At 46.1% G+C, this 26,290-nt stretch overlaps 1 protein-coding gene across 1 annotated transcript in view; it reads left to right on the forward strand.

Annotated features, from left to right (window-relative positions):
• The window catches only part of FAM178B (family with sequence similarity 178 member B), a gene marked incomplete at its 3' end in the record, with an annotated part of 184,565 nt that overhangs the window by 139,656 nt on the left and 18,619 nt on the right, over positions 1-26,290 (forward strand). Inside the window, exon 15 of the mRNA XM_081871480.1 lies at positions 4,418-4,549. Within this exon, the coding sequence (XP_081727606.1) occupies positions 4,418-4,549 (132 nt within the window). The remainder of the gene's footprint in view (positions 1-4,417; positions 4,550-26,290) is intronic.

Raw genomic sequence — 26,290 nt, forward strand, 5'->3', positions numbered from 1 at the left:
TTTCCAGATGATCTTGTTACAACAATGGAAGAACCTTTAATCAGTGCTAAAAGAGCACTTGAAATAATTGAACAATTTGGACAAGTAGCAGGTTTTAAATTAAATAAATACAAAAATGCTTGTAAAGAATATGAATCGGGATTTGAAAGACAAATTGCAACAAGAAGGTATAGAGGTGGTTAAAAAAGTAAAATATTTAGGAGTACGGCTAACATCTAAAAATATTAATTTGTTTAAAGATAATTACATACCAGTGTGGAATGGCATCAAAAGAGATCTAGAAATATGGGGAATAATAAAACTATCCCTGTGGGGTAGAATTTCTGTGATTAAAATGAATGTGCTACCAAAGATGTTTTTTTCTATTCCAATCAATCCCAATTATAAATGGACAAAGCAATTTTAAAGAGTGGCAAAAAGTAATTTTAAGATATATCTGGCAAGGGAAGAAACCAAGAATTAAATTTAAATTACTTACAGATGTAAATGAAAGAGGTGGCTCCGCCTTGCCAGACCTAAAATTGTATTACGAAGCCTCTTGTCTGTGCTGGTTCAGGGATTGGATTTTATTAAAGAAAACAGATTTATTAGATCTGGAAGGATATGATAACAGATCTGGATGGCATGCATACTTATGTTATGATAAAGTAAAAGTAAACAAGGGTTTTTTGAACCTTATAATTCAAAAATCATTATATGAGGTATGTAATAGATATGAGTTTGTTAAAACGTAAAACACCATGGTGATTATCACCATTGGAGGCTACAAGTGTAAAAAAGTTGAATACGGAAGGAAATTGGGCCACCTATGAAAATTTGGTGATCAAAGTAGACACATAGCTGTCAACCTTCCCTTTTTTGCGGGAAATTCCCTTATTTCAGCGCCGTTTCCCACTGCTTCCCGCTGCTATCCCTTATTTGTTAGATCCCGGATTGTTAGATTGTTAGATTGTATTGCTGATCCCTTATTTTCAAATCTGAAAGTCGACAGCTATGCTGCTGATCCCTTATTTTCGAGGCTGCTGATCCCTTATTTTCAAATCTGAAAGTTGACAGCTATGCTGCTGATCCCTTATTTTCGAGGCTGCTGATCCCTTATTTTTAAATCTGAAAGTTGACAGCTATGAGTAGACAATCAGTAGAAATTAAAATCTTACGAAGAAATTAAAAGCTTAGTGAAAGATTGGTTGCATTATCATCAAATAAATGTAATATTTAAAGAAGATAAGAAAAATAATGGGTTTGAATCTACAAAATCCAGGTTTGAAGTAGATTTGTTGAGTTCTAAAATTAAAATATTGTCAAAAATGTGTAAACTACTTTTAGAATGGCATGTGAAAGATGAGGAAGTTAAATCAGTTATGATACACTGAGCAAAAACATTGGTTATAATATACAATTAGAGGATTGGGGAAAACTTTGGAAAGATGGAATAAATTTTACAGCTTGCAGTTCACTTAAAGAAAATGTATGAAAATGATTTATTGATGGTACATAAACCAGTGAAGTTGGCAAAAATGTACAGACTAAATAATCAATGTTGTAAATGTAAAGAAAAAGAGGGTACCTTCTACCATATGTGGTGGGTTTGTAAGAAAGTGAAGGCTTCATGGGAAATGATATATAATTAACTTTTTAAAAATGTTGTAATATACATTGTAAAGAAACCAGAAGCCTTTCTATTGGGTGTTGTAGGTAGAGAAATACACAAGCAAGATAAAACATGGTTTTTAGAGTCCTTTCTGTTGGTTGATAGATAGATGATAGATGATGATGATAGATAGATAGATAGATAGATAGATAGATAGATAGATAGATAGATATTATTTATTATCTTATTCTTTCCTTCTTTTTTAAGTTGCCATGCTAGCAGTTTGCCTGCTTTATTAGCAAATTCAAACTTTTTCTATTTCATTAATTTAATTTTCTGTTCAATCTCCTGATTCACTAATAGCGAAAATTGTGCCTGAAGTAATTTAATTGCTTGTATGATATTTTCATCCTTTAGTTTTAGAATTTGTTCCTTCTCCTTTTCTAATAACGCCTCTGACAACTCCTACTTCTTTTTTTTCCTTTTCCCTTTTTTTAGAAAGCGCTTTCTTGAATTAAAAAAACCTCTCTTTACCGCTTTACTAGCGTCCCATACTATACTTAAGTCTGTTTCTTTGTTTAGATTAAAATCAACAGATTCTTGTAGTGATTGAATCCCCCTGTTTACATTCTGTTCACTTTGCAGTACGGCATCGTTTAACCTCCTTCTAAATGAGGAACATTTTTCACCTGCTGTTGTCATCAAAATGGCATTAGGATTGTTCTAGGCTGAATTTCCACCTTTTTTACCCTAGTTATTAATTCTTTTGAAGCCCAAAGGTCATCCATTCTGGAAAAAGAATTGTGAATAGAGAAGAAAAATGTGAATTGGCGTTCTAACGGGTGCTTAAAAAGCCATAGATCAATCAAATCAAAGTTGGGCATCATATTGAGGAACACAATTGGTAGTTTCCCTTCCTTTGAGTCAGTTTTCCTTACGGTTCTGTCTGCATCAAGGGAGACCTGACATATCTTTAACCTGCAAAATAAGGCACCCATCTCTTGCTCCAGCCACACCCAGATTCTGCCTGGAAGTGCACTGAGGAATCCAGAAACAGGGTGCCAGTAATAGCGCCCCCCCCCCTCATGTGGAAGAGCTGCAGAGCCGAGAACGGCTTCCCAGAACACCTACGTGGTGCCCCCCCCCGCTCTTTTCCTTCCAGTCCCCCGCCCAACTCACCTTTTGCATGAAGTCCACAGCCTTCTTCCTCTTCCACAGCCTTCACCTCTTGCTACCTTTGCGTCTCTTCATCCTTGCCTTTGTCAGCAAAATATCTCAAAGGAGGGACAGCAAAGGAAAGATATCAAGGGGTGAATCCAAGGAAATGTCCTTAGACAGTAAATCGGGAAGGAGGAGGACATGGGGCCAAAGGCTTGTGTTGCCAGCAGTGGGTGGTAAAATGTGCTTGTTTCTGAGCTGTACCACTTCTGGTGCCAGCTGAAGAGTCACATAGTTGAATGCTCCGCCATGCCAGGGGGAAAATAAAAATCCCCATACACAGAAAACGTGGGGGGGGGCCAAGGCTGGCTTGTGAGTGCTCTCCTGGACTTATAACTGTGTGCGGATCTGTTTGTTCACATAGCTTTCAATATTGGGAGCACTTTAATTCATGTGAGCCCCCACCTGCAATTCTGAAGTGGTACAGTCCAAACATCTGCAGTTTGTGGGAATGGTGCCAGAGTGAATAGTGTTTCACCCCGTTGATTTCAGTGTGTGTCTGACTCGGTGGGCTTTCGATCTTCGCGGGCCTCTTGGCTGGGCTGTCGGCTGCAGCCCATGGAACTGAAGGGTCTGGCCCTGCCTCTATTATTAGGTCGCAGCAAAGCACACAGCTGCTCTTGGCGCCAGGTGTTGCCGCCCCCCCTTCCCATGCTGCCATGGGACTCAGCTCCTTCTGAAAGGCAGAAGTGGGAAGAGGTTGGCTGCAGCAATGGGGGAGAAATTGCCCTTTGGATTCTTAGTTCACACTTTCTGAAAATAATACGGGAATTTCACAATACATGAAATTCACATTTATAAACATTTGTATGCAAATAATATGTACAGTGGTACCTCGGGTTACATACACTTCAGGTTACATACACTTCAGATTACAGATACTTCAGGTTACAGAGGCTTCAGGTTACAGACTCCACTAACCCAGAAATATTACCTCAGATTAAGAACTTTGCTTCAGGATGAGAACAGAAATTGTGCTCCAGCGGAGCGGCAGCAGCAGGAGGCCCCATTAGCTAAAGTGGTGCTTCAGGTTAAGAACAGTTTCAGATTAAGAACGGACCTCCAGAACGAATTAAGTACTTAACCCGAGGTACCACTGTACAAAGATGCTTATAGTAGGGGGAAGTATGCATAAAAGAGCAGGTGTGATTATTTTAGCTATTTATTAAGCAAATGTACAAACTACTTTGCAGCATAAAGCCACTGAACTGGTGTACAGAGTGAATAACAGACAATGTTAGTGAAAATACGACATACAAGTGTATTTGGAGAAATTGTTTGCAAAAAATATGTGCCTCAGGCCAAACTGCATGCAAAAATGTGTGTATTAGGAGAAATCCACACTAAAATGTTGATGAATTTTCATGAATACACTCTCTCTCTCTCTCTCTCTATATATATATATATACAATGCACACAGTTGCAGAAATGTAGTGTAATTGAGCTTAAGACTGGAGAAATAAGAAACTGAGAGAACCCGACCCTGACAGATTTGTTGACTACTAATGGGGGGGGGTGTAGGGGGTGTCCCAGTTGATCGCTTTAGAGCACCAATTCCCATGGTGCTCATGTCAGCCACTAACTCTGAGCGCCTCTTTTCTCCCACAGTTGCAACAGCTAGTCCATCTCCTGCCCCTCATGAAGCCTGCCCTTTTGAAGCAGGGCCTACAGCAAGATCAGAGGCTTCAGGCGCAGCCCGGGAAAAACCAGCAGGAGGTGCTCGCTGAACTTGACCTGGAGGTGAGAAAAGCAAAGGGGGGTGAGGAAGGCTTTGACCGCCTTCGTTCCTTGCATTTAAAGCACTATGAAGCCACTTTAAAGCATTGTGGCTTCCGCCAAAGAACTCTGGTTTGTTAGGGGTGCTGAAAGTTGTCAGGAGACCCCATTCCCAGGGTGCTTTAACAGTCAACCCCTCTTACCAGGGAACTATGGAAATGGTAGCTCTGTGAGGGGAATAAGGGTCTCCACACCTTTAACCAATGACAGCTCCCAGAATTCTTTAGGGGAAACTTGCGTGTTTCAGGCGGTATCATAGTGGTTTTAAATGTGTGGTGTGAATTGCACTTATTGGCCTTTGTCAGTGCAGAAGGTTGTGCAGTGGGGCAGCAGCAGCGGCAGGGAATCAACAAGCAGAAAACATGGTCCGCTGGAGTGTGCAGAGTCCAGACTGACAAAACGGACAGACTTTTGTTGATGTGAAATGGCTGCAATCTCCGAATAGAACTTGATTTAGTAAATTTGGAGACTTAAAACAGGATCCAGTGGAACATCTGAATGGGCGGGGGGGGGGGGCTTCCATAAAGAAGGTACCCTGCAGATGCCTCTTCCACCTTGTGGAGATGGGATGAATAACCTTTGGAAGGGCCTGTGGAGACCCTTCCCTCTTTGCAGCAGAATGAGGAGTCCGAAGGTGCTGCAGACCCAACTGCCCCTCCAACAAAGCTGGGTGGGGCTGCCTAGAAAACCACCTTGCACCCCCTAATAAATCTCACATCCTTTTCTTGTCAGTTTGCTGCACTGATGAATTATTCTTTAGGTGGTTTTATCTCTTGCCCTCAACTGCCTCCTGGCAGTTTAGAGCTACTGTCCTGCGCTCCATGTCTAAGTGACATTACTGCTCATCTCTTTCCATTTGTAAAAATCCAGCTGGAAACAAATTTTAGCTAGCTAACTGGTTTTCAAGCATTTAACCTTCAGGGACACATTTCCACGTGAACATGCTTGCTTGCTGTGGAACAGCCTTTGCTCATCACTGCAGATTATTTGGGGGAGTTGTTCCAAAGTCACATTCTCAGTTCCTGTGGGGTGATGCCCAGGCCTGCTGAGTCTCACTGTTGAACCGAGACTGTATCCAGAACAGTCCCAACACATGATGGAAGGAGACTGGAAGACCTCAGGGCAGTACTTTGAAGTTAGCTGATTTTAGGGGCTTCCAAGTGCTGTGTCACCTGATGTCATTGTGACATGGCATGATTGACAGGTGAGTGGGGTCACCAACTCTTCACATTTGATGTACGGGTGGGGGAGGATAGGAAATCAGGATCTATCCCTCTGGCCCGACCTAGCACCTGGCACTTGCTCTAGATGAAACTTATCCAACCCACGTCATTCCTTCCTTGCAGAGGAACCATAGCTCAGCTGTAGATCTCAGAGTGTCTGAGGTCCAGCCTGGCATCTCCAGTTAGAAGGTGACGGAAAAGACCTCTCTCTCTCCCTCTCTCTGCCAGAGTTTCTGGGGAGCTGCTGCCCATCAGAGAATACTGGGCTAGATGGACAAAGGCAGCAACTTCCAATGTTTATCCTAGATGCTTTTATGAGGTGTTTTCGGGATATTTTGCAATTTGTCAACATTCTTGAAATACTGGATGCAGTATGCACAAAGCCAGACTTTTCTTGATGACGTACCTGTACAGCGAGGTGGAACATTTTGATCATATGAAAGGGTGGGAAATTGTCAGCTATTTCATTAATTTTATTCTATGGAGAAGCACCTTTTCTTGCCTTGTAGATATAAAATAATAGCACTTCACAAAATAATTGGGACATGGTGAATTCCAGCTGCAAATATTTTGAAGGGGAAATGACAAAACAGCTTCCTCCTGAAGTGGTCCCAACTCCCTCATGTTTTGTTTTGTTTGCGGGTTCATTCAGCAACATCTCATTGACACTCTGTGGTGCAATACATTGCTGCATCAGTTGTGGATTTATACTAGACTGTCCACACATCATTCTTCTGTATTAGTTGTCCTGAGATGCTTCCCCATTGCTGCTTGGAGGGGCAGTTTTGAGCTATAGCGCAACAGAAGTGGGACAGTCGCCACCTCTGCCCCAGAACATCTGCGCTATGAAATGTACAGGATATCTGCCGGAAGCTACAGTATACACACTGACTGAAAAATAAGTAGTATTTGCACCCAGAAACTTTTGCAGGCACAAACAGTGTTTAAACTAGAGTTGCATACTGTCACGAGCACAAATAATCATGAATGTACAATGAACGGGAATTTGGGAGGGGCCCCCGGTCTGTGAGAGAACACATCCGCATGATCACATAGTTGGTCGGTTAGATTTTACTAGGTGCTGATGTCATGGAGCCAGAGCAGTGGGGGTACCATCCTTCCTGCATTCACATTGATGGATGAACATTTTTAATCCCGTTTCACTGGCCTTCCTGAAAATTCACTGCCATGGATGCAAGCATATGGGAATCAGTTTTGTGTAGAGTGGATGTTGTTGTTGCTGTTAACCCCTCCATCCTCTGCATCCTCCCTCCCATTTCAGCTCAGTCTTATAAAACGAAAGCCTCCAAAGTTTTTGCCTAACCCCATTAGCTGGTGCTACATCATTTTCTATCAGATGTTTCATCAGGGTGGAAGAGAAGGGCCAGGGCGTTCTAGGGGGAAGATATATCCAGCTGCGAGAGGTTTGCTGTTAAGGGGTTTGTTTTTACAGGCCTACAAAGGATCTCTTTATTTCTTGCCAGCATCAGAAGTTTGAAGTGAGGTCCACGTGGCCTTGGAGCCGGGGCCTCTGGCAGGAGGCATCAAAGGGGGAGAGGAGGGACTGGAGGAGTAAGAAAAAGCGCCTCTTTATTGCCAGCTACTGGGTCTTGTTTGCAAAGGGAAGCTGGGGAACAAGAGAGTACAGAACGGCTCTTGGGTGCATGGCTTTTAATTGCAGGCTGAGGCTGAAGGGAAAGGAGGGCAAAGTGTTGGGCTGCCGGAGCAAAAGCAGAGAGATAAGGAGGCAAAGGGAGGGAGGGGGAATGTGCTTGGGAAGAGGGACTGCCTTGTGCTGCCACACGGACAGTCGCACGCTTGGGTGCAACCACCTACCAAGCCTTGAGCTGGATTTCATAGAATCATAGAATCATAGAATCATAGAGTTGGAAGAGACCACAAGGGCCATCGAGTCCAACCCCCTGCCAAGCAGGAAACACCATCAGAGCACTCCTGACATATGGTTGTCAAGCCTCTGCTTAAAGACCTCCAAAGAAGGAGACTCCACCACACTCCTTGGCAGCAAATTCCACTGTCAAACAGCTCTTACTGTCAGGAAGTTCTTCCTAATGTTTAGGTGGAATCTTCTTTCTTGTAGTTTGGAACCATTGCTCCGTGTCCACTTCTCTGGAGCAGCAGAAAACAACCTTTCTCCCTCCTCTATGTGACATCCTTTTATATATTTGAACATGGCTATCATATCACCCCTTAACCTCCTCTTCTCCAGGCTAAACATGCCCAGCTCCCTTAGCCGTTCTTCATAAGGCATCGTTTCCAGGCCTTTGACCATTTTGGTTGCCCTCCTCTGGACACGTTCCAGTTTGTCAGTGTCCTTCTTGAACTGTGGTTCCCAGAACTGGACACAGTACTCCAGGTGAGGTCTGACCAGAGCAGAATACAGTGGCACTATTACTTCCCTTGATCTAGATGCTATACTCCTATTGATGCAGCCCAGAATTGCATTGGCTTTTTTAGCTGCCACTTCACACTGTTGGTTCATGTCAAGTTTGTGGTCAACCAAGACTCCTAGATCCTTTTCACATGTACTGCTCTCAAGCCAGGTGTCACCCATCTTGTATTTGTGCCTCTCATTTTTTTTGCCCAAGTGCAATACTTTACATTTCTCCCTATTAAAATTCATCTTGTTTGTTTTGGCCCAGTTCTCTAATCTGTCAAGGTCGTTTTGAAGTGTGATCCTGTCCTCTGGGGTGTTAGCCAGCCCTCCCAGTTTGGTGTCATCTGCAAATTTGATCAGGATGCCCTTGAGTCCATCATCCAAGTCGTTGATAAAGATGTTGAATAAGACCAGGCCCAAGACAGAACCCTGTGGCACCCCACTAGTCACTCTTCTCCAGGATGAAGAGGAACCATTGATGAGCACCCTTTGGGTATGGTCAGTCAGCCAGTTACAAATCCACTGAGTGGTAGCATAGTCAAGACCGCATTTTACCAGCTTCTTTACAAGAATATCATGGGGCACCTTGTCAAATGCCTTGCTGAAATCAAGGTAGGCTACATCCACTGCGTTCCCTTCATCTACCAGGCTTGTAATTCTGTCAAAAAACGAGATCAGGTTCGTCTGACATGACTTATTTTTCAGAAATCCATGCTGACTATTGGTGATCACAGCATTCCTTTCTAGGTGCTCACAGACTGTTTGCTTAATGATCTGCTCCAGAATCTTCCCTGGTATTGATGTCAGACTGACTGGGCGGTAATTATTTGGTTCCCTCTTTTCCCCTTTTTGAAAATAGGGACAACATTTGCCCTCCTCCAGTCTGCTGGGACTTCGCCTGTTCTCCAGGAATTCTCAAAGATGACTGCCAGTGGTTCTGAGATCACATCTGCCAGTTCTTTTAATACTCTTGGATGCAGTTCATCTGGCCCTGGTGACTTGAATACATCTAAACTAGCCAAGTATTCTTGTACTATCTCCTTAGTTATTCTGGGCTGTGTTTCCTCTGCTGAATCATTTGCTCCAAATTCTTCAGGTCGGATTTGAGCCTAACATTTCGCGTATGACTAAATGATGCCAAATCCAATCTCATAATGACTTCGTATCATTATTACTTTTAATTGCATTTATATCCCACCTATTTCTCCAAGATCCTCAAGCTGCTGTATATGGTTCTCCTCCTCTCCAGTTAATCCCCACAACAACCCTGTGAGGTGGGCTAGGCTGAGAGGCAGTGCCTGGCCCCAGATGGCCAAGAGAGCTTCATGGCCAAATGGGGATCTGAGCCCTGCTCTCTCCCAGGTCCTCTTGCCCCTCCCCTCCACTGACTTGCACAGTAAGTGTTCACTTTGTTCTTGAATAAGTTATTTATCCTAATTTTCCCTTATTTTGTTCATTTATTCAGATTTTTTTAGCCCACCCTGCAATAAAGGAATCTAAAACCATAACAACAACAACAACAACAACATTTGATAATAATCCCATAAAGGAAAAAGCAATAACAATCAAAACAGCATCCAGTAGAGAAATAACAGTCTCACCTTATACCTGGCCTACATATTAACACCCAGAGCCTGGCTGTGCAAATAAAAAAGTCTCCAGCTGGAGAGAAGAGGGACGGCACCATGGAGCAGGTGCTTTGCCATGTTGCTGTGGAACAGATCTCAGCTGGCTGTGGAACACCCACCCCCCGCCACCCCCCACCACCCCGGGTATCTTAGTAGGTGAGCAAGCTGCTGCGGGAGGAGACACTCCTTCAAATATTTAGGTCCCAAGTTGTGTTGGGCTTTGTAATGTATTACTCAGCACCAATAACGCGGTCCAGTAGCATATTGACAGTAGTAGCAGCCAACGTCGGAAGGCTGCATTGATGACCTGCTTTCCGATGCCATGCATCGCTTCCGGTGCAAGCAAAGTGGTAGACCCGTTTTGATGCTCGTGCCACCTCACTGTGCCAAGCTCCCTGCTGCCCTCTCCCTCTCCCTCTCCCTCTCCCTCTCCCTCTCCCTCTCCCTCTCCCTCTCCCTCTCCCTCTCCCTCTCCCTCACCAATGTCTGGCATTGGGAAACCGGAGCAGCAAAACCAGCTGCTATTGATCGGCAGCTGGTGGAGCTGCTTCAGGAGAGTGCTAGAAGATCCCAATAGACTAATCCCTACAAGATCGTGCAAAGGTCAGAGGGGGCAGGGTTTCTGTTGAGGCAGGTGATTAGCTGTGGGAGGAGCTTATCAGAGCTTGTAGGGCAGCGGCTGAAGAAGGAGCAAAAAGGGTTTTCTCCTGTGTGTGTTTCTTGTGGCTGATTAGCTGCTCTCCCTGTGCAAAGGTCAGAGGGGGCAGGGTTTCTGTTGAGGTAGGTGATTAGCTGTGGGAGGAGCTTATCAGAGCTTGCAGGGCAGCTGCAGGGCAGTTTGATCCATCTTTAGATTTAGGGGAGCCAGTCTCAAACGTTTGTTGGGGGAGACCTAGGGTTTTTTTTTGGGGGGGGGTATTTGTCCTGTCTGCACGCTTCTTATGATGGAGGACCACTGTAGCCACCCCCAACGACACGTTCTCAAGATGGAGGGTGAGGGAACAGCTGCAGTCGCCTGCGGTTCCTGCACAATGTTTGCCATCTTGCCAAAAGTAGCAGGCAGCTTTACCTGCAGCAATTGCATGTTGATTGCCCTCTTAAAAGACAAAGTCCAGCAACTGGAGGAACGTGTGGCTACGCTCCAAAGAATTAGAGAGCTGGAGCTCTTCTTGGAAGCAACAGAGCACACCGTCTCCACCAAGGAGGAGACAGGGGACTCCCCTGAGAAGGAGGCTAGTTCACCAACACAGGAGCCAGATATATGGAGAAACGTGACTCAAAGAAGTAGGAGGCCCAGGGTTCGCTCTGATTGTTTAGAAATACACAATCGCTTTGAGGTCCTCTCCCCTAGCAATGGAAGACGAAGAGCAGACTCCATTTGAGGATCTCTCCCTCGTTACAGTCGATCAGGTATATGAAGACGAGCAGCAAAGTCAGTCCTCAGGGAACGTGCAGGCGACCTTGGAACGGACAGATCACGGAAGAAGCCCGACCAGACCTAAGAGGAGGCGTGTAGTGGTGATAGCGGATTCCCTACTGAGGGGAACAGAAGCAGTGATCTGTGGGCCTGACAAGATGTCTCGGGAAGTGTGCTGTCTCCCCGGGGCTAAGATCCAAGATGTAACTGATGTAACTGCAAGGAATCATAAAACCCACTGACAAATACCCCTTCCTCTTGGTTCATGTGGGAGCCAATGACACTGCAAGCAATAGCCTCCAGAAGATCAAAAGAGACTATGAGGCTCTGGGCAGGAAATTGAAGCAATTAAATGCACAAATTGTCATCTCATCTGTCCTCCCAGTTGAACGACGTGGCCCAGGGAGAGAGAGAAAAATAGTGGAAGTGAACAGCTGGCTTCGCAAATGGTGTAAACAGGAACGGTTTGGATTCTTAGATCACGGACTGCAGTTTCTTGAAGATGGACTTCTGGCAAGAGATGGGCTGCACCTCACAACGCTTGGGAGGAATGTTTTTGCCAAAAATCTCAGAAACCTCATCAGGAGGGCTTTAAACTGACTAATGTGGGGGAGGAAGACAGTGCTCCTGAAGGTAGGAGTCTATCAATTGATGAAGATGATCATCCAAATGTCATAGACCAAATGGAGCAAACAGCACGCAGACCTAGTGGTGGGAGGGCACCACAGTTCAAGAAGGACACTGACAAACTGGAACGTGTCCAGAGGAGGGCAACCAAAATTGTCAAAGGCCTGGAAACGATGCCTTATGAAGAACGGCTAAGGGAGCTGGGCATGTTTAGCCTGGAGAAGAGGAGGTTAAGGGGTGATATGATAGCCATGTTCAAATATATAAAAGGATGTCACATAGAGGAGGGAGAAAGGTTGTTTTCTGCTGCTCCAGAGAAGCGGACACGAAGCAGTGGTTCCAAACTACAAGAAAAAAGATTCCACCTAAACATTAGGAAGAACCTCCTGACAGTAAGAGCTGTTCGACAGTGGAATTTGCTGCCAAGGAGTGTGGTGGAGTCTCCTTCTTTGGAGGTCTTTAAGCAGAGGCTTGACAACCATATGTCAGGAGTGCTCTGATGGTGTTTCCTGCTTGGCAGGGGGTTGGACTCGATGGCCCTTGTGGTCTCTTCCAACTCTATGATTCTATGATTCTAAGAGCCTGGGGACTAAATTTTGCACTAACTGCAGCTTCAGGCTGTCTCCAAGGGCAGCTCTACATAGAGTGTGTTACAGTAGTCCAAGAAAGCCCTTGCTTTTCTCTGTTATTGTATCAAAGGCTGGAAACTTATCACAGCCTCTCATTTCTCCTCACTGCTTGGCTCACCAAAGCAGAGGGCAACAGAAATAAAAAGGGACATTCTAGCCAAGGGTATTAACTGATCTCAAGTGGAAAACAATCTAGTTTCTTCTGCAGCTCCTGTCACTTATATACTGAAACAAGAAATTAGAGGTTTTTGGCTGTACAAAGATCCCTGGACCTAGAGAATGTCATCAGCAGGCAAATCTTTTCTCATGTGTAAGTTATTCCATAACCTCACATAGAAAAGTCAGCAGTTCCATGGCCAAGTATGCAGCAGGCAGACAGGGCACTGTCCAGAGGGTTTCAGTGGGAGATGAGTGGCAGATGTGTCTCCAGCACAGCTAGGCAAACCTGAGCACATGCACAAAGGACTCCCTCTTTTCTCTCTCCCTGTTAATGTTTTCCAGCCAGCCTGCACATAGCGAGACTCTTCAATGCCAACTGAAGAATCAGAGTAGTAGAAGCTCCAAGCGCCCGCTCTCCATACAAATGCCATGTGCCCCACATTCACATTAGGATGTCCAACAGGCTATAATTGTGCTGGTCAAAAATGGAGTTTCAACAGTAAGCTAACCTGTTGGGCTTAGACCAGGAAGGACAGGGTTAATCAGCCCCAAGGTCTCCTCCACCCCATACAAGCAAAGCCCTCTTTTAACAGGCATGGCTTCCCCCAAGAATCCTGGGAGCTGCAGTTTTAAAAGGGTGCTGGGAATTGTAGCTCTGTGAGGAGTTCTTCTAATATTTCCCAGCACCCTTAACAAACTACAGTTCTCAGTATTCATTGGGGAAGCTATAAGAGAGCTTTAAATTTGTGGTGGGGATGTGACTTTGGTATTACAGATCACAGATATTAGCGCTCGCTATTAGGATAAAATGGGATCATCCACATGTGTTGTCCCAGTTCCTTGCAGCAGTTGAATATCTTTGTTTCTTATATTCATTGGGGAGGGGTGCCCTCCATTTCCCTCCCTCCTCTCCCCATGACTAGCAGAGCCAAAATCAATTGCACAAAACAGTTTTAAGATCAGAATTATGCAACCTCAGAGATACCGTGCAAATATGCATAATTTACTGCAGCATTTGATTGATCTGAGCACAGAATTTTTGCTTTGCCTATTTATGCATATATTTATCAGTGGGATTTATACCCTGCCTTTCCTCCCTAAAAGTGCACTCGCAGCAGATTTCAATAGAGCAGCCTTCACCCAGCTCCAGATGTTTTAAATACAATTCCCACCAACCTCAGTCAGCATGTGTTGGCTGGGGCTGATGGGAGTAATATTTCAAAATATCTGGAGGGCACCAAGTTGGTGAAGGCTGCAATAGAGCACATGTTATCTTTCACATAGTCCTAGCCTGGTAGTTCTGGTGCATTTCTCTTTGGCCCTCATCCGTGCAGGATCAGCGTTGATCAGGGACTTGGCCCTGGATGCAAGGTTGGAGGAGGGGAACTAATGGGAGAAACATCTGGAAAGGAAGAGCTGTTCCCTGGGCTCAGGGGCTGTTTTCCAGCTCTGGGAAGCTCATCACTTTATCCAGCCTCCGCAGCAGCTCTGACATACGTTGAAAGCAATAGGAGCGCATGCAGACGGCTGTGTGCAAGGAACCCATCTATTGCAGGTCAGAAAGGAAAGGTGTGGGGTGTGTTCCCCTGGGTTGCAGCGAAGGACCCAGCACACCCAAACAACTTGAGGACAATCTTTTCTGGAGCTAATACTGGAGCTCCTTTTGCTGAGAAAATGGCTTGATGACAAGACCGTTGTCAATTTTAAGTATCAGTTTGCAAGAGGGCAGATCAGAGTTTGTCTCCAGTGATATTTGAATTTCAGCAAGGGCTTGGATTGCAGATATCCAGCTTCAGAGAGCTGAGTTGCAGTGCTATATTATTATTATTATTATTATTATTATTATTATTATTATTATTATGAAATGGTAAGCAAGGAAAATGTTTCATAACCAGCTGGAACTTCTCCCATGAGACTGTTGAAATACAGTGGTACCTCGGGTGGTACCTCGGGTTTCATACGCTTCAGGTTACATACGCTTCAGGTTACAGACTCCGCTAACCCAGAAATATTACCTCGGGTTAAGAACTTTGCTTCAGGATGAGAACAGAAATTGTGCAGCAGCGGCGCAGCGGCAACAGGAGGCCCCATTAGCTAAAGTGCTGCTTCAGGTTAAGAACAGTTTCAGGTTAAGAACAGACCTCCAGAACGAATTAAGTTCTTAACCTGAGGTACCACTGTATCAGACTCCAGAAGATCTTGCTGAATAAGATTTCCAGCTGTCAGAGGCAGCATATGTAGGAACAGGACAATTTATGCATAGGAAAAGACGTGCAAAAACACTGATCACAGAATTCAGCTATTGAAACATGGGTTCCACTAGTGCAGCATACTTAATCTTTTAGCTCAGAGTTCTTGCTCTTTGAGCAAGCACGAACATTTGCTCATATGTGGTCCCTCCTCTCTCCCCCCTCCCCTTTTCACATGTTCCCCAAATAGTAACAGTAATGGGAAATGGAATAGCAAGCTCCTTAGCATTCTCCATGGGGGCTCAACTTAGAAAGGCAAGAAGAAAGATTCCATTAACAAGTAATGACATTAGGCTTTCTAAGATCCAGACAGCTCAAAGGGTTCTTCTTAATGGTCTAACATTTGCATGCATACAAAGAGGCAGAGGTAAGAGGAGGCTGTCTGATTGCTTTCTAACACTTCTATTTTATGTGCTGATGGATTCAAATGAAAGTTGGAATTCCCTTACATACTAGGCATCCTCAGAAGAGGAGTATTTGTGGCTCCACATAGCAGAGGCCAGTGGTCAAATTGTGATGGCGTTTGCAGTGCAAACGCCTTATCCAACCTCTGGCAGTTTATGTATTGTATTATGGTGCAGATTTTCCAGAAGCCTGTTATAATTTCTCAAGTTTCATCTCCTGTCTGCTACACATTAGCCTATGCTGCTGATTTCATCTTGTCTAACTCAGTAAAGGAGGTCAGCAAAAAAGAAACAAACCACAATAGATCAATCATGTTTAGGGAGGAGAACTGCTTCCCTGTGTTGGTTTTGTTTTCCTAAATCAGGGATGTCCAACTCCCAATAGACTGTGATCTACTCACAGTATGAAAAAAAACCTGACACTGATCTACCCATTGTCGTTGTTGAGCTTTTTTTAGAGTTGTTGAGCTATGTTGGAAAAGGCAAAGTTGTTGAGCTTTTTTTTTTTTTAAGGAGCCACAGTGGTGTGTCCCCCCCCTTTTGAGGGAGGGGGAGGAGGAAATCACTGGGGGGCCTGCAATCTACCTGTTGGACATGCCTGTCCTAAATTATCAATAAATGGGCTTCCTCCAGCCTTTCCAAAAAGTTAATTGTGGGAGTTGAGGTTCAATAGTTGCAAGCATTGAACTGAAACAGGGAAGTAAACACTTCCTTTAATGTTATTATTTGATTATAGGAAGTTGCTGTTCCCCAGAAAATCACTGGGGCTTTTTCTGCCTGGGTATTTTCTGGAATTCATTCAGTCACTTAAATCAGTAATTCTAGTTTTGTCCTCATCCACTTCCTTGTTGAGTTCTACAAAGGCAACATTGAGATGAAGGAGGAGGAAGCTGAGAGGCAGGCCGGGCCGTCCTTTGGACTGCTGTAAGTAAAGAGGCAGGTTGGGGGGCGGGGCTGGATGAGCGCAGGCCAAGGTCAGTGGGGCAGCCTCCACTAAATTCCCCACCCCATTCTTCATCTGTCATAATGAGGATTCTATTAGCCTTTAGAGTTTATTAAGCCTGTTACCTACTAGAAATTAGGATTTTAACAAAGGCCAGGTGTTATGTACTGAGTTGAATAGGATCCAAACTGCAGCAGTCTGATTGGTCCTAGAACAATAGGATCCAAAATGCAGCAGTCTGATTGGTCCTAGAACAATGCAGCAGTACGATTGGTTGGCAGGAACCACCCAATCCTGCTCCAGATAGAAGTGAATCCACAACCTGATTGGCTTACAGTAGAATTCCGGAATTAGCCAATCATGTGCAGCCCATTGTGTAAATAATGTATATAAAGCAGATACTTTGAGTATTTCATTCATTCCTCCTCACCACTATGAGCTGAATAAAGAGCATGAAATCACTTTGCGACTCTGAGTATATTTCACCAGGTGTTCGCTAACTTCTGGGAATTCTGTTTTAGACTGTGTTGCTCCCCAGATTAGTTTCGATAAGACTAATGATTTTGGGAGTGGGGGTGGGGAAATACACATTCTTATTACAGGCAAATTAATGGAATGCTTAAGGAAAGTTGAGCTTTTGGTTCAGCCCTTGATGATTAAAGGCTGTCTATCAGTCGTGCTCACGGGTGAAACGCAGCAAATGGCAGAAACATGTTTTTTCATGCCATTGAAAATGCAGAGAAGAGGGGAGAGGGGTGTGTGTGTGTGTGTGTGTGTGTGTGTGTGTTTGTCTTTCCCTTTTGGATCAGAGGTTGCTTTCTCCATGCTGGCACAGAGAATATGCATGGTATAAACACTGCCAGAGCCTGGGGGGGACCCCTGTCATGTTTTATTCATCTAGATGAACAGATTTCACAGCCGAGGCTTAGGAGTTTGCTGGCTTCTGCCTCCTGCTTTTGCAGGTTGGATCCCAAATGCAGTGTGTGTGCTTTCCATACTTACTTGCAAGATCCGGAGTGTGTATGTATATGTGTTAAAGTTATCCTACGTCTTAGGGCCCCAGTTGATCCAGCTTTAGCTCATCATAGAGCCTAGAAAGCACGGGGTTGAGTGGTTGCCTCCTTGCCACACTCTTTTCCCATGGAAAACCTGCTCTTTAGTGCTAAATCAGAGCAAAACTCAGTCTGGAGAAAACCTGACTTGCCATTTGCTCCAGCTGAGCACTAAAGAGCGATTTTCCCCAGAGGAAAGCAGTGTGACAAGAGGATAAGTCTGAAGTCTTAGTGACTGTTTTTCTTGTGTAACCAATCTGGGGTTCACCCATAAGCATTTCAGAGAGGAGATAGATCAGCACAGACTTAGAGCAGCCACCCTGTGGTTGCAGTAATTTGATAATTGCTGGTTTCTGTATTGGTGCATTCGGGAAAAATCCCAAAGTAATAGCTGGGTGATACCTACTTCTGTGATGCCACATAAAAGATGAGAAAGTAATGAAGCAAAGATACTACTGCTCTCTGTTTTCTTCAACTAAGTGAACCAAAATATAAGTGAGGAAACAGGGAGGGGGTAATTGCAACTGATTTTTAAATGTTTCATTATTTAAGTGCAGGAGGGGACGTCCTCTCCCCGCTCCCCCCCCCCACGCAGTATCACTTGTTATTGAAACTCAGAAAAAGAAAAAAAAGATAGTAGCAAGCAAGCTTTTGCATTCCAGAGCCTGGAGTGGGAAACAGGCTTGGTTGCTGCCAAGGAGCCCTCACACAGCCCTGCTGACACCATCCACCAATTTTGGCCGCCTTGTCTGATATGGCCAGCAACTTTCCCCAGATGTGCTCACTCAAGCAGGTGTGGTGGCATATATAGATGAGAGCAGAGCAATGCCCAGCAGGGGAGCAACAGTTCTGGGCAAGTGCCGAGGTCGGCATTAGGTCAGCCCACCAGAGACAGATTAGGGAAGAGGGACTGGTTTGCCCACACTGGACGCTGAGCTGAGAGGGTGCTTCAGGGGGTGCAGCAACAGTGACTTAGTACAGAATACACCGGGGGGGGCACTGCATTTTGGTGTGGCACAGGGAAGCACTGAAATGTGAAAACCCAAAGCCCGCCACATTACCCACTAAAGTCTGGATCCAGTCATAAAGTTGATGAAAGCAAAAATGGTTCCTGAGCACAGTGAAAAGCTTCCGTCTGCAGTTTGAAAGATGGAGCACTGGATGTGTTGTGCAGATTTAATTAGGTTTACTCCTAATAAAACCTAATATAAAACCTTAATTAGGTTTTATTTTTATTTTTTATTATACCATGCTGTCAATATACATGACATTTCTGCAGGGTAGGGTAAGCAAAAAAAGAAAGGTTCATACCCCAAGGAGCTTACAATCTAATTTTTGGCAGAGGTTGGTGGGGGGAGAGACAACAGACGTAGAGGAGGAAAGGGAGCGTCAAAGGAAGACCATCAGCAAATGGAGCTGCACAAACCTTGTCTTTGTTTCCGTTGGGGGAGAAGCCAAAGGCTTCATGGCAAAGGGGGATTCCAGGGTGGGGTTTAAAGGGCTTTATAAATCCAGCTAACATGGCTGTGCCTGTGCAGGGGGTGCCAACATTTCAGTGGCCTCTGGGCACATTTGGAATTCTGGGAAAGTGCCATTGGGATGTGCATAACACATCATGGCTGCCACATTTAAAGAGCAAGGAGAATGAAATGGTGTTGCACCCAGGCAGAATTACAAAATGCAGCAGGCTATGTCCCCCATTAGTCCCCCCCATTAATGGGAAAAGGCACCTACATCAGCCACAGCTGTACTCGCAGAGAGAAGCTCTTTGCACCTCTAACTGTGCACACTCGTGCTCATGGGTACCATGTTGGCAACCCCTGGACTATTGCATGGGGAGTTGCTTGCTCTGGTGCTTTAACATGAATTCAGCTATTGGGAGAAGCCCCCCCCCCCCGAACACAATTCCTGCCAAAGTAGGGATGATGTAGTGAAGGAGAACCCAGAGCCCTCATCACATAGTTACCATGCCCTAAATCCATGGTCTCCTTCAGCCTTTGAGACAAACAGGGTTCTTGTAAGGAGTCCTTCAGAAGATCTTGAGCAATTCAGGAGTTAATCCAATTATGCAAAGAAAGGCCTTTGTAGAGTGAGCACTTCTGATATGGAGGGTTTTTTTTTCTTTGTGATATGAATACATCCCTGCCTATAGTGCTGGTAGGGAGAACACCATTGTCCCCAAAAGTGCCCAGCTGCATGTAGACACTTCAAATACTTTATCATCCGCTAGCAGCCTCGCACATTGCTCAGGAGCTCTAAGAAACCAGTGCACTTTTGAAAGGTTCAGTCATTTTGGTTTAAAAGGGTGTCTAACGGTATTCAAACATAAATGAAAATCTGCACTTTGATCTCAGAAGCCATCATGCAAAATTTGGTTGTGATGTTTTAAGAGCTGTCCATATGCATAGAGATTCCAAAATGCGACATTCCAAAATGTATCATAGATAGTAATAACAATTAGTTTGCACTTTGAATTTGCAAAGCATTTTACATTTCTGCTCATTCTCACAATCATTTATGAGGTAGGCCATGGTGCAGATGGTGGCTTGAGCCTGAAATATATCAAGTCACCCTAAGCAAGTGGAGAAAGGTTTTAGCCCATTGGTAGAGCACATGCTTTGTGTGCATAAGGTCCTGACTTCAGTGCTTACAGCCTTCCTCAACCTCGGCCCTCCAGATGTTTTTGGTCTACAACTCCCATGATCCCTAGCTAGCAGGACCAGTGGTCAGGGATGATGGGAACTGTATCTCAAAACATCTTGGGGGGGCGAGGTTGAGGAAGCCTGGCTTAGCATCTCCCTGTAGGGGAGGACTGTCCCCTGCCTGAAACCCTAGGGCCTAGACCATACTCAGTTCCTATGTAGCTGAATAGCCAAGCATTAATTTGAATCCTGAACTTACTGGCCAAAGTCCAGATTTTCTTTGTTAAAGATTGCCCTTTCTGTTTCTGAACCACCAAAGCAGGCATCACCAAACTTTTTCATCAGGGGGCCGGTCTACTGTCCCTCAGACTTTGTGGGAGACTCGACTATATTTTGAAAAATATAAATACCCTGCAAACCAGTCCCACAGCTGCTTCCGGACCAGCGTTGTTGATGAGCAGCAGCTGCTCCATCGGCCCGGCCCGCGGAGCTCCCAGGCGGCATGCACCATACACTGCAGCCCGTCGTCTGAGGCCAGGTCGGCGGACAGGGCCGTGCAAGCAGAGCACCGGGCAGGCGGCACGCAGCTCGCCCTCCAACTGCTCCAGCGCGGCCACAGAACGCACTGGCAGCAGCACCAAGCTCCAGCTGAAGCCCCGCGACGCACCCATCATGATGCCCATGGTGTGGCCCAGACCCGCCGCCTGCCCTCTCTGTCCATGGCCGCACCGGGTTGACCTCAGCCATGGGCGGCAAGGCTTTGGATCGGCTGCAGGAGCTTCTTGCAGCCAATCTGAAGCCGCTCCAGCGTCACCGCCTGCCCAGAGCCGTCCGAAGTAGAGGCTATTTTCTAGGGTAATAAAGGGGTGTCATAGGCTAATCTATCTATATAGCCACTTGGAAGGGAGTTGGGTGGGCATTCACTGTGGACCTGATGCTTGCACTCCAGAACAAGAGATTTCAGCCCAGGCTGGTCCCCCCTCCCCCTCCCCTGCCCCTCCATGTTACAGAAGAGTCCATTGTACAACCACTGAGATTTGTGTAGGCGACATGAGCAAGGGCATCCGAAGGCTGAAGCAGTGAGTGGGAGGAAGTGTCCTCTAATGCCAGGGATGCAGGAATAGCCACTGGCAAGGAAGGCACCATCCGGGGTGCCAGGGGGTGTCTGTAGCACATGCAACTCTGCTCAAGCCATTTGTGCAGTGCTCTGCTTACAGAACTGTGCAAGTGCAGACATTCAGAACGGTGAAGTTTTAGACTATAGCATTATTTATTTGTATTTGAAATTTATTAAACAAATACTCATGGCGATATATGCATTTTCAAACAACTCGGCTTTAAAATAGTGCTTCAGAACAATAGCATGCAAAACGAAAGCAAAGTCCACCTAAGCTGAGCTAATAGTCACTTTGCTTAGCTCAAGGGAGTAAGATTCACAGGCCTTTCCATAACCTTGCAGGACAAATCCAGAATATTGTGAAGCAATTCTGCTGCAGCCTAGCAGAAACTCTTCTCTGCATTCTGAGCAGTGAACCAACTCTCTGTGGGGCCAAGTGCGGGAACATACAGATAATTTGGCAGCCAGCTGGGACCTGACACGAGAGGGAGCAGAGGGGAGGTGCTGAGGCTTGTGTGCTCCTGATCCGCCTCAGGGGTAGTGGCTCCAGAGCGAAAAGCCCTCAACATGCAGAGATCTTCAGGAGTCCTGTTCTTGCGTGTTCTCCTTTTACTTCCTTGTAGGCAGGTAGAACTGGGAAAGCAAGTTGCTTCTTGGGTTACATTCAGCGACACTTGCAGAACTTCCAAAGCGTGGGGGGGGGGTCAGCTTTGTGTGCTTGAGTTTAGGGGCAGAGTGCGCAGAGAAGTTGACTCAGCTGGTTCTTTTATCCAGGGATTTACTCTCAGCTGCGCCCAGGGAAATAAGAGAGGAAGTTCAAGGCAGGATTCTGGGTCACCTGGATCGCCCATCCACACAGCTCTGTGAACAAAGGGGGAATAGAGAAGGAGGAAGCAGCCAGCGCCCTTGGGCAGTTCTTGGGCCCAAGCCCCCTGGCAGAGTCCACTGGCACTGAGGCCTTGGCTCTCCTGCCCCTTTGTTTCCCTGGCCCCAAACTTATCAGACATTAGCAGCTGGGTGTGGGAAGCTGCCTTCCATGTCAGGTTTCCCACAGTTCCCGGGCACATCTGATGTGCTGCTTGGGAAGTTTAACATAGCAGCTGGCTTTCCATCTGCTGCCATCAAATAAGGATATTACTACTACTACTACTAACCCACAACAACCCTGTGAGGTAAATTAGGATGAGAGAACAGTCACAGGACTGGCCCGAGGTCACCCAGGGAGGGGTGGGGGATCTGAGGGATACTTTGCAGTGTGTGCCCTTAAACCAGCCATGAACTCTGCTGAGTGCATCCTTTCACAGCATGACCTGTGGAAAACCTTTGTGTTTACTAGGTTTCAGCTCAGTTAGGTCACATCCACACCATACATTGGCTCCCCCCCCCCAAAAAAAAAAAAAATAGTTCCAGAAGCTTGTAGTTTGTCAGGGGTGTTGAGAATTTTAGCTCTTTGAGGGGTGAACTACAGTTCCCAAGATTCTGTGTAGGGAGCCATAGCAGTCTAAGTGACAGACAGTGTGGTGAGATGCCATCCGAAAACAGACAGTGTGGTGAGATGCCATCCGAAAGAGCATGAAGAGCCCGGGGGGGGGGGAGAAGGCAGCCTTTGCATGAGCGCTCAGCAGGGTTGGTGCAGGACTGCCGCAGCGTCATTCATAAGGGACGCCTGCCCCGTGTCCCTTGAGAGAAGAAGCGCAGGCTGCCCCTGGCCATTAGCCAGTTCTTTGGCCTGAGCTCCCTCCTTCGGTGCCTTGGCTGCCCGGCTGATGCTGAGGCTGTTCCCACAAGAAGCTATCACACCGCTCCTGGTGATCTCCTGTACTGGCACTTCCTCCTAAGAAGCCGGAAGGGGAAAGAAAATGCATCCTACCCCCCTTAGGCACTGTCAGTTTTTGAACACCCACATTTCCCCTGCCAGCTGCCAGAAGTTAAGTGCCTTGGAATTTGTCAGCTTTATCCAGAAAAGGGGTGCAGAAAAAGGAGAGGGGTCAGGGCAGAGTCGGCCAGGAGCGGCTTTGGTTCCTGCCCTGGCGCATGAAGCCCTGCCACTGAAGATGCCTCTGAATAAACAATCACATATTAAAAGGTATGCTCAATACAACAATAATACTGTATGTGTACATATGAGACGGCCATTGTGCATGTGCAAATAACACGCACAAATAAATGAATATACTGTATTGTCATTTTTGATGTTTGCATAATTTATTTTGGTTTTGCTGACCATCAGAGGAGAAAGAAGACAGATACCTTCCTCACTCCTCTGCTGGAATTCTTATGCAACTGCCCTTCTGGCTGCTGAGATTTCAGCAATCATTGCCCTCCCCCCCAAAAAATATATATGCCTGCAGCCATGAGGGCTAGAATCTTGCTTTGTTTCTAATATTAAAAACTGCAGTTTTTATCTCAGGAAACAGCATTTTGTGCCTACTACCATTTTCAGTGTCCTTTCAAAACAATGGCTATAGTAGTAGAAGTTTAGAAAATGTCTATTTTTGGCCTCCAAAGGGCCCCCAAAGTAGCTTTAGGTTTGGAAGGGGAAAAGCTTAATGTTGTGTTCTCTGAAGTGGTGAGCACAGCATCGCACCACCAGTTGTGTGAAAATTCTTAAATCAAAGGCCGAAATGATATGCATGCCTACCTGGGAGTAAGCCCTGGTGAAGGGGATCAAGATGCACAGCTGACTGTGCTCACCTTCTGCCCCACTGGACCTGCTGTGGGCTGGCCAGCTGCCTGGCCTGGAGTCTGCCCCAGTGCAGGGGTGGCAAACAGGCATCTCTTGCCAGCTCTCAGTCAGCTCAATTCCATTAATACTCTGTTGGCCTGACAACTTACTCAAGGGTTGCCAAACTATATGAGGACAAATCGTAATGAAGGTTGCTCCCAATAAGCAGCATTCAACCCTAGAATGTCTCCTGCAGCAGGTTTAGTCATTTTCTTTCCTCGCTGCGGCTGCTGGCGTGTATCACCGGGTGGAGACAGATCTGTGGAGCAAATGGCACTGCTTTGGAAGTGCCCTTGCCCTGTTCTGTGCAAAGATATATATTTCTCTTTGGGGTTGTGCTCTGAAAAAGGAAGAAAATAAATCAGTTCTCTAACGGTGCAGTAAGCCAGCTGTTGCTGCAAATTTTCTGGTGCAAGGGTGAGACGCCTCTGTCCCGCAGGCCCAAGGTGGCCCCCCAGCCCCCCCCCATTTGGCCCGCCAAACCATTTCCCCAACATCGTGCCCACCTGCCCATATGTGACATCAGGTGTGTGGCAGGTTGAGACCCATTTGCAGAAAGCATGATTGGACTCCCCAGGTGCAGCGAGATCCGTCCAACTCGGACTGAGCTCACCAGCTGCTTCTCTTCTGGAACTGGCTGGCCTTGCATAAATCAGGATTGAATTCAGTCCTGCTTGGGCAGGATCTTCCCCCTCCCCTGGAGGCCAACTTGGACAGATGGGTGGCCCCAGCCCCTGCTAAAGTTGGCCCGCCAGGGTGGGGGAGATAAAGATGTGGTCCGCTGGGCCAAAAAGGCTGCTCTCCCCTGGGCTTGTGATGTCAGCATGACTCCTCTGCTCTTTTGCCAAACCCTAGGACTGTTCATCTGCTGTTGTTTGGGGGGAAAGGTTTGTATGTTTGTGAATGGGTAAACAGATGAATGTATATGTTTGAAGAGCGTATTTGAAACATGCTGGGTGTCAGAGGGGCAAGATTATCATATGATATGATATTATTTACTATCTGTATAGGTGTATATGATTTGCAGAGAATGAGAGAACAGCTCTCTGTTGCAAGGGCTTACAGTCTGAAAATAGCTCCCACAGAAGCAAGAAAAGGAAGGCGAGGGAAATGGAGACAGACATGAATGGGACAAATGTGCCATTATTTCTGTTATTGTGTATTTAGGATTAATTAGAGAAGGCTACAGGCGCTGGAAGTTAGCAGCAGGTCCATTTTATGTGTGCCATGCAGATGACAAAGCTGAGAGGGACCGTGGCTACAGGTGGAGAACCTGCTGTAGCTTCTCTTTAAATGTGATGCCTCTCTTCCTAAAAGCCTGCATTGGCTCCCTTCTTTCAGAGGAGCGCAGCCCCAGGGAACCTTGATTTCCCTCTAGTACTTCAGCCATGCGAAAGAACTGGGGATTCTCCCTCCCTCAGAACCACAGATGTCCTTTTACTCCACTCATCCTCTCAGCCCCTAACAGCTAGGCAACAAGGTACTGCCAGAACTGTTGTCCAGGATCTTTGTTTTGATGGTTGTTCCTGCACCCCGCTTGGGAGCAATTCTTCCAAGGGGCAGGGAAGGGTGTAAAGTGGGAGGTGGGTCACATGTGGCAAGAATTGTAGAGTTGGGAGGGACCACAAGAGCCATCTAGTCCAACCCCCTGCCATGCAGGGATCTTTTGCCCAACATATCAGTGGGCTTGTGCAGCAGGAATATGTCGCAGAAGGACATTGCACCTGGGGCTGGGAGGCTTGGGGGCTCTCACAACCTCCACTTCCTTTGTGGAGTGCCTTCCAGAATCAACTGGTGAAGTTTACCTTCTGTCCTTCATCTTGGGATCTCCAGAATATTTATGCTAGGAATCATTTTTATTGCATTGCGTTTTGTCTAGCTGGGTGGCTTCCTCATTATCTCCATCAGCTTGGCCTGCGAAGACATTAATCCCAATAGAACTGTGTCTCACTTTGGATCATGCATTAACACGTTGAGAAGGCGCGTTCCTTATGATTGATATTCATTACAGCGAAGCCTCGAGGCCCTATAATGTTCATAAACAAAATGGGAGGGGGGAAGGGGTGCACTAGAGACTCACCTAAATTCTCCATTAAGCTATAGGGGTCAGCAGGAGGAGGTTCCAGGGCCAAATCTGCCTCTTCCAGTTGCCTATCCAGAGGCAAGTAATGGTACAGGGGCACTGGTAGTTAAGACAACTTTCTGGCCTGGGGTGGGGAAGGGGTTTATCCAGGTTTATCCTCCACCCCTCATTCCCATTTCAGCCAGCAACACATGAACGTTTCCCATATGGACCTGCATAGTTCCTGAAATTGTCCCCTGAGGTCCTTCTCTGTGTGCCACCTCTGACGGAAGTCCAAAGGATGGCGGCGAGAGCACAAGCCTTTCTGCTGTAGCTCCCGGCCTATGGAATCCCCTCCCCAGGCATGCCGCCCTGGCACCAACTTTGTAATCTGCTTTTGTTTTCCTGTGCATTTGGGCAGCAGCAGAACTTA

Source organism: Podarcis erhardii (genome assembly GCF_964252035.2).
Source record: "Podarcis erhardii genome assembly, chromosome: 7".
Lineage (NCBI taxonomy): Eukaryota > Metazoa > Chordata > Lepidosauria > Squamata > Lacertidae > Podarcis > Podarcis erhardii.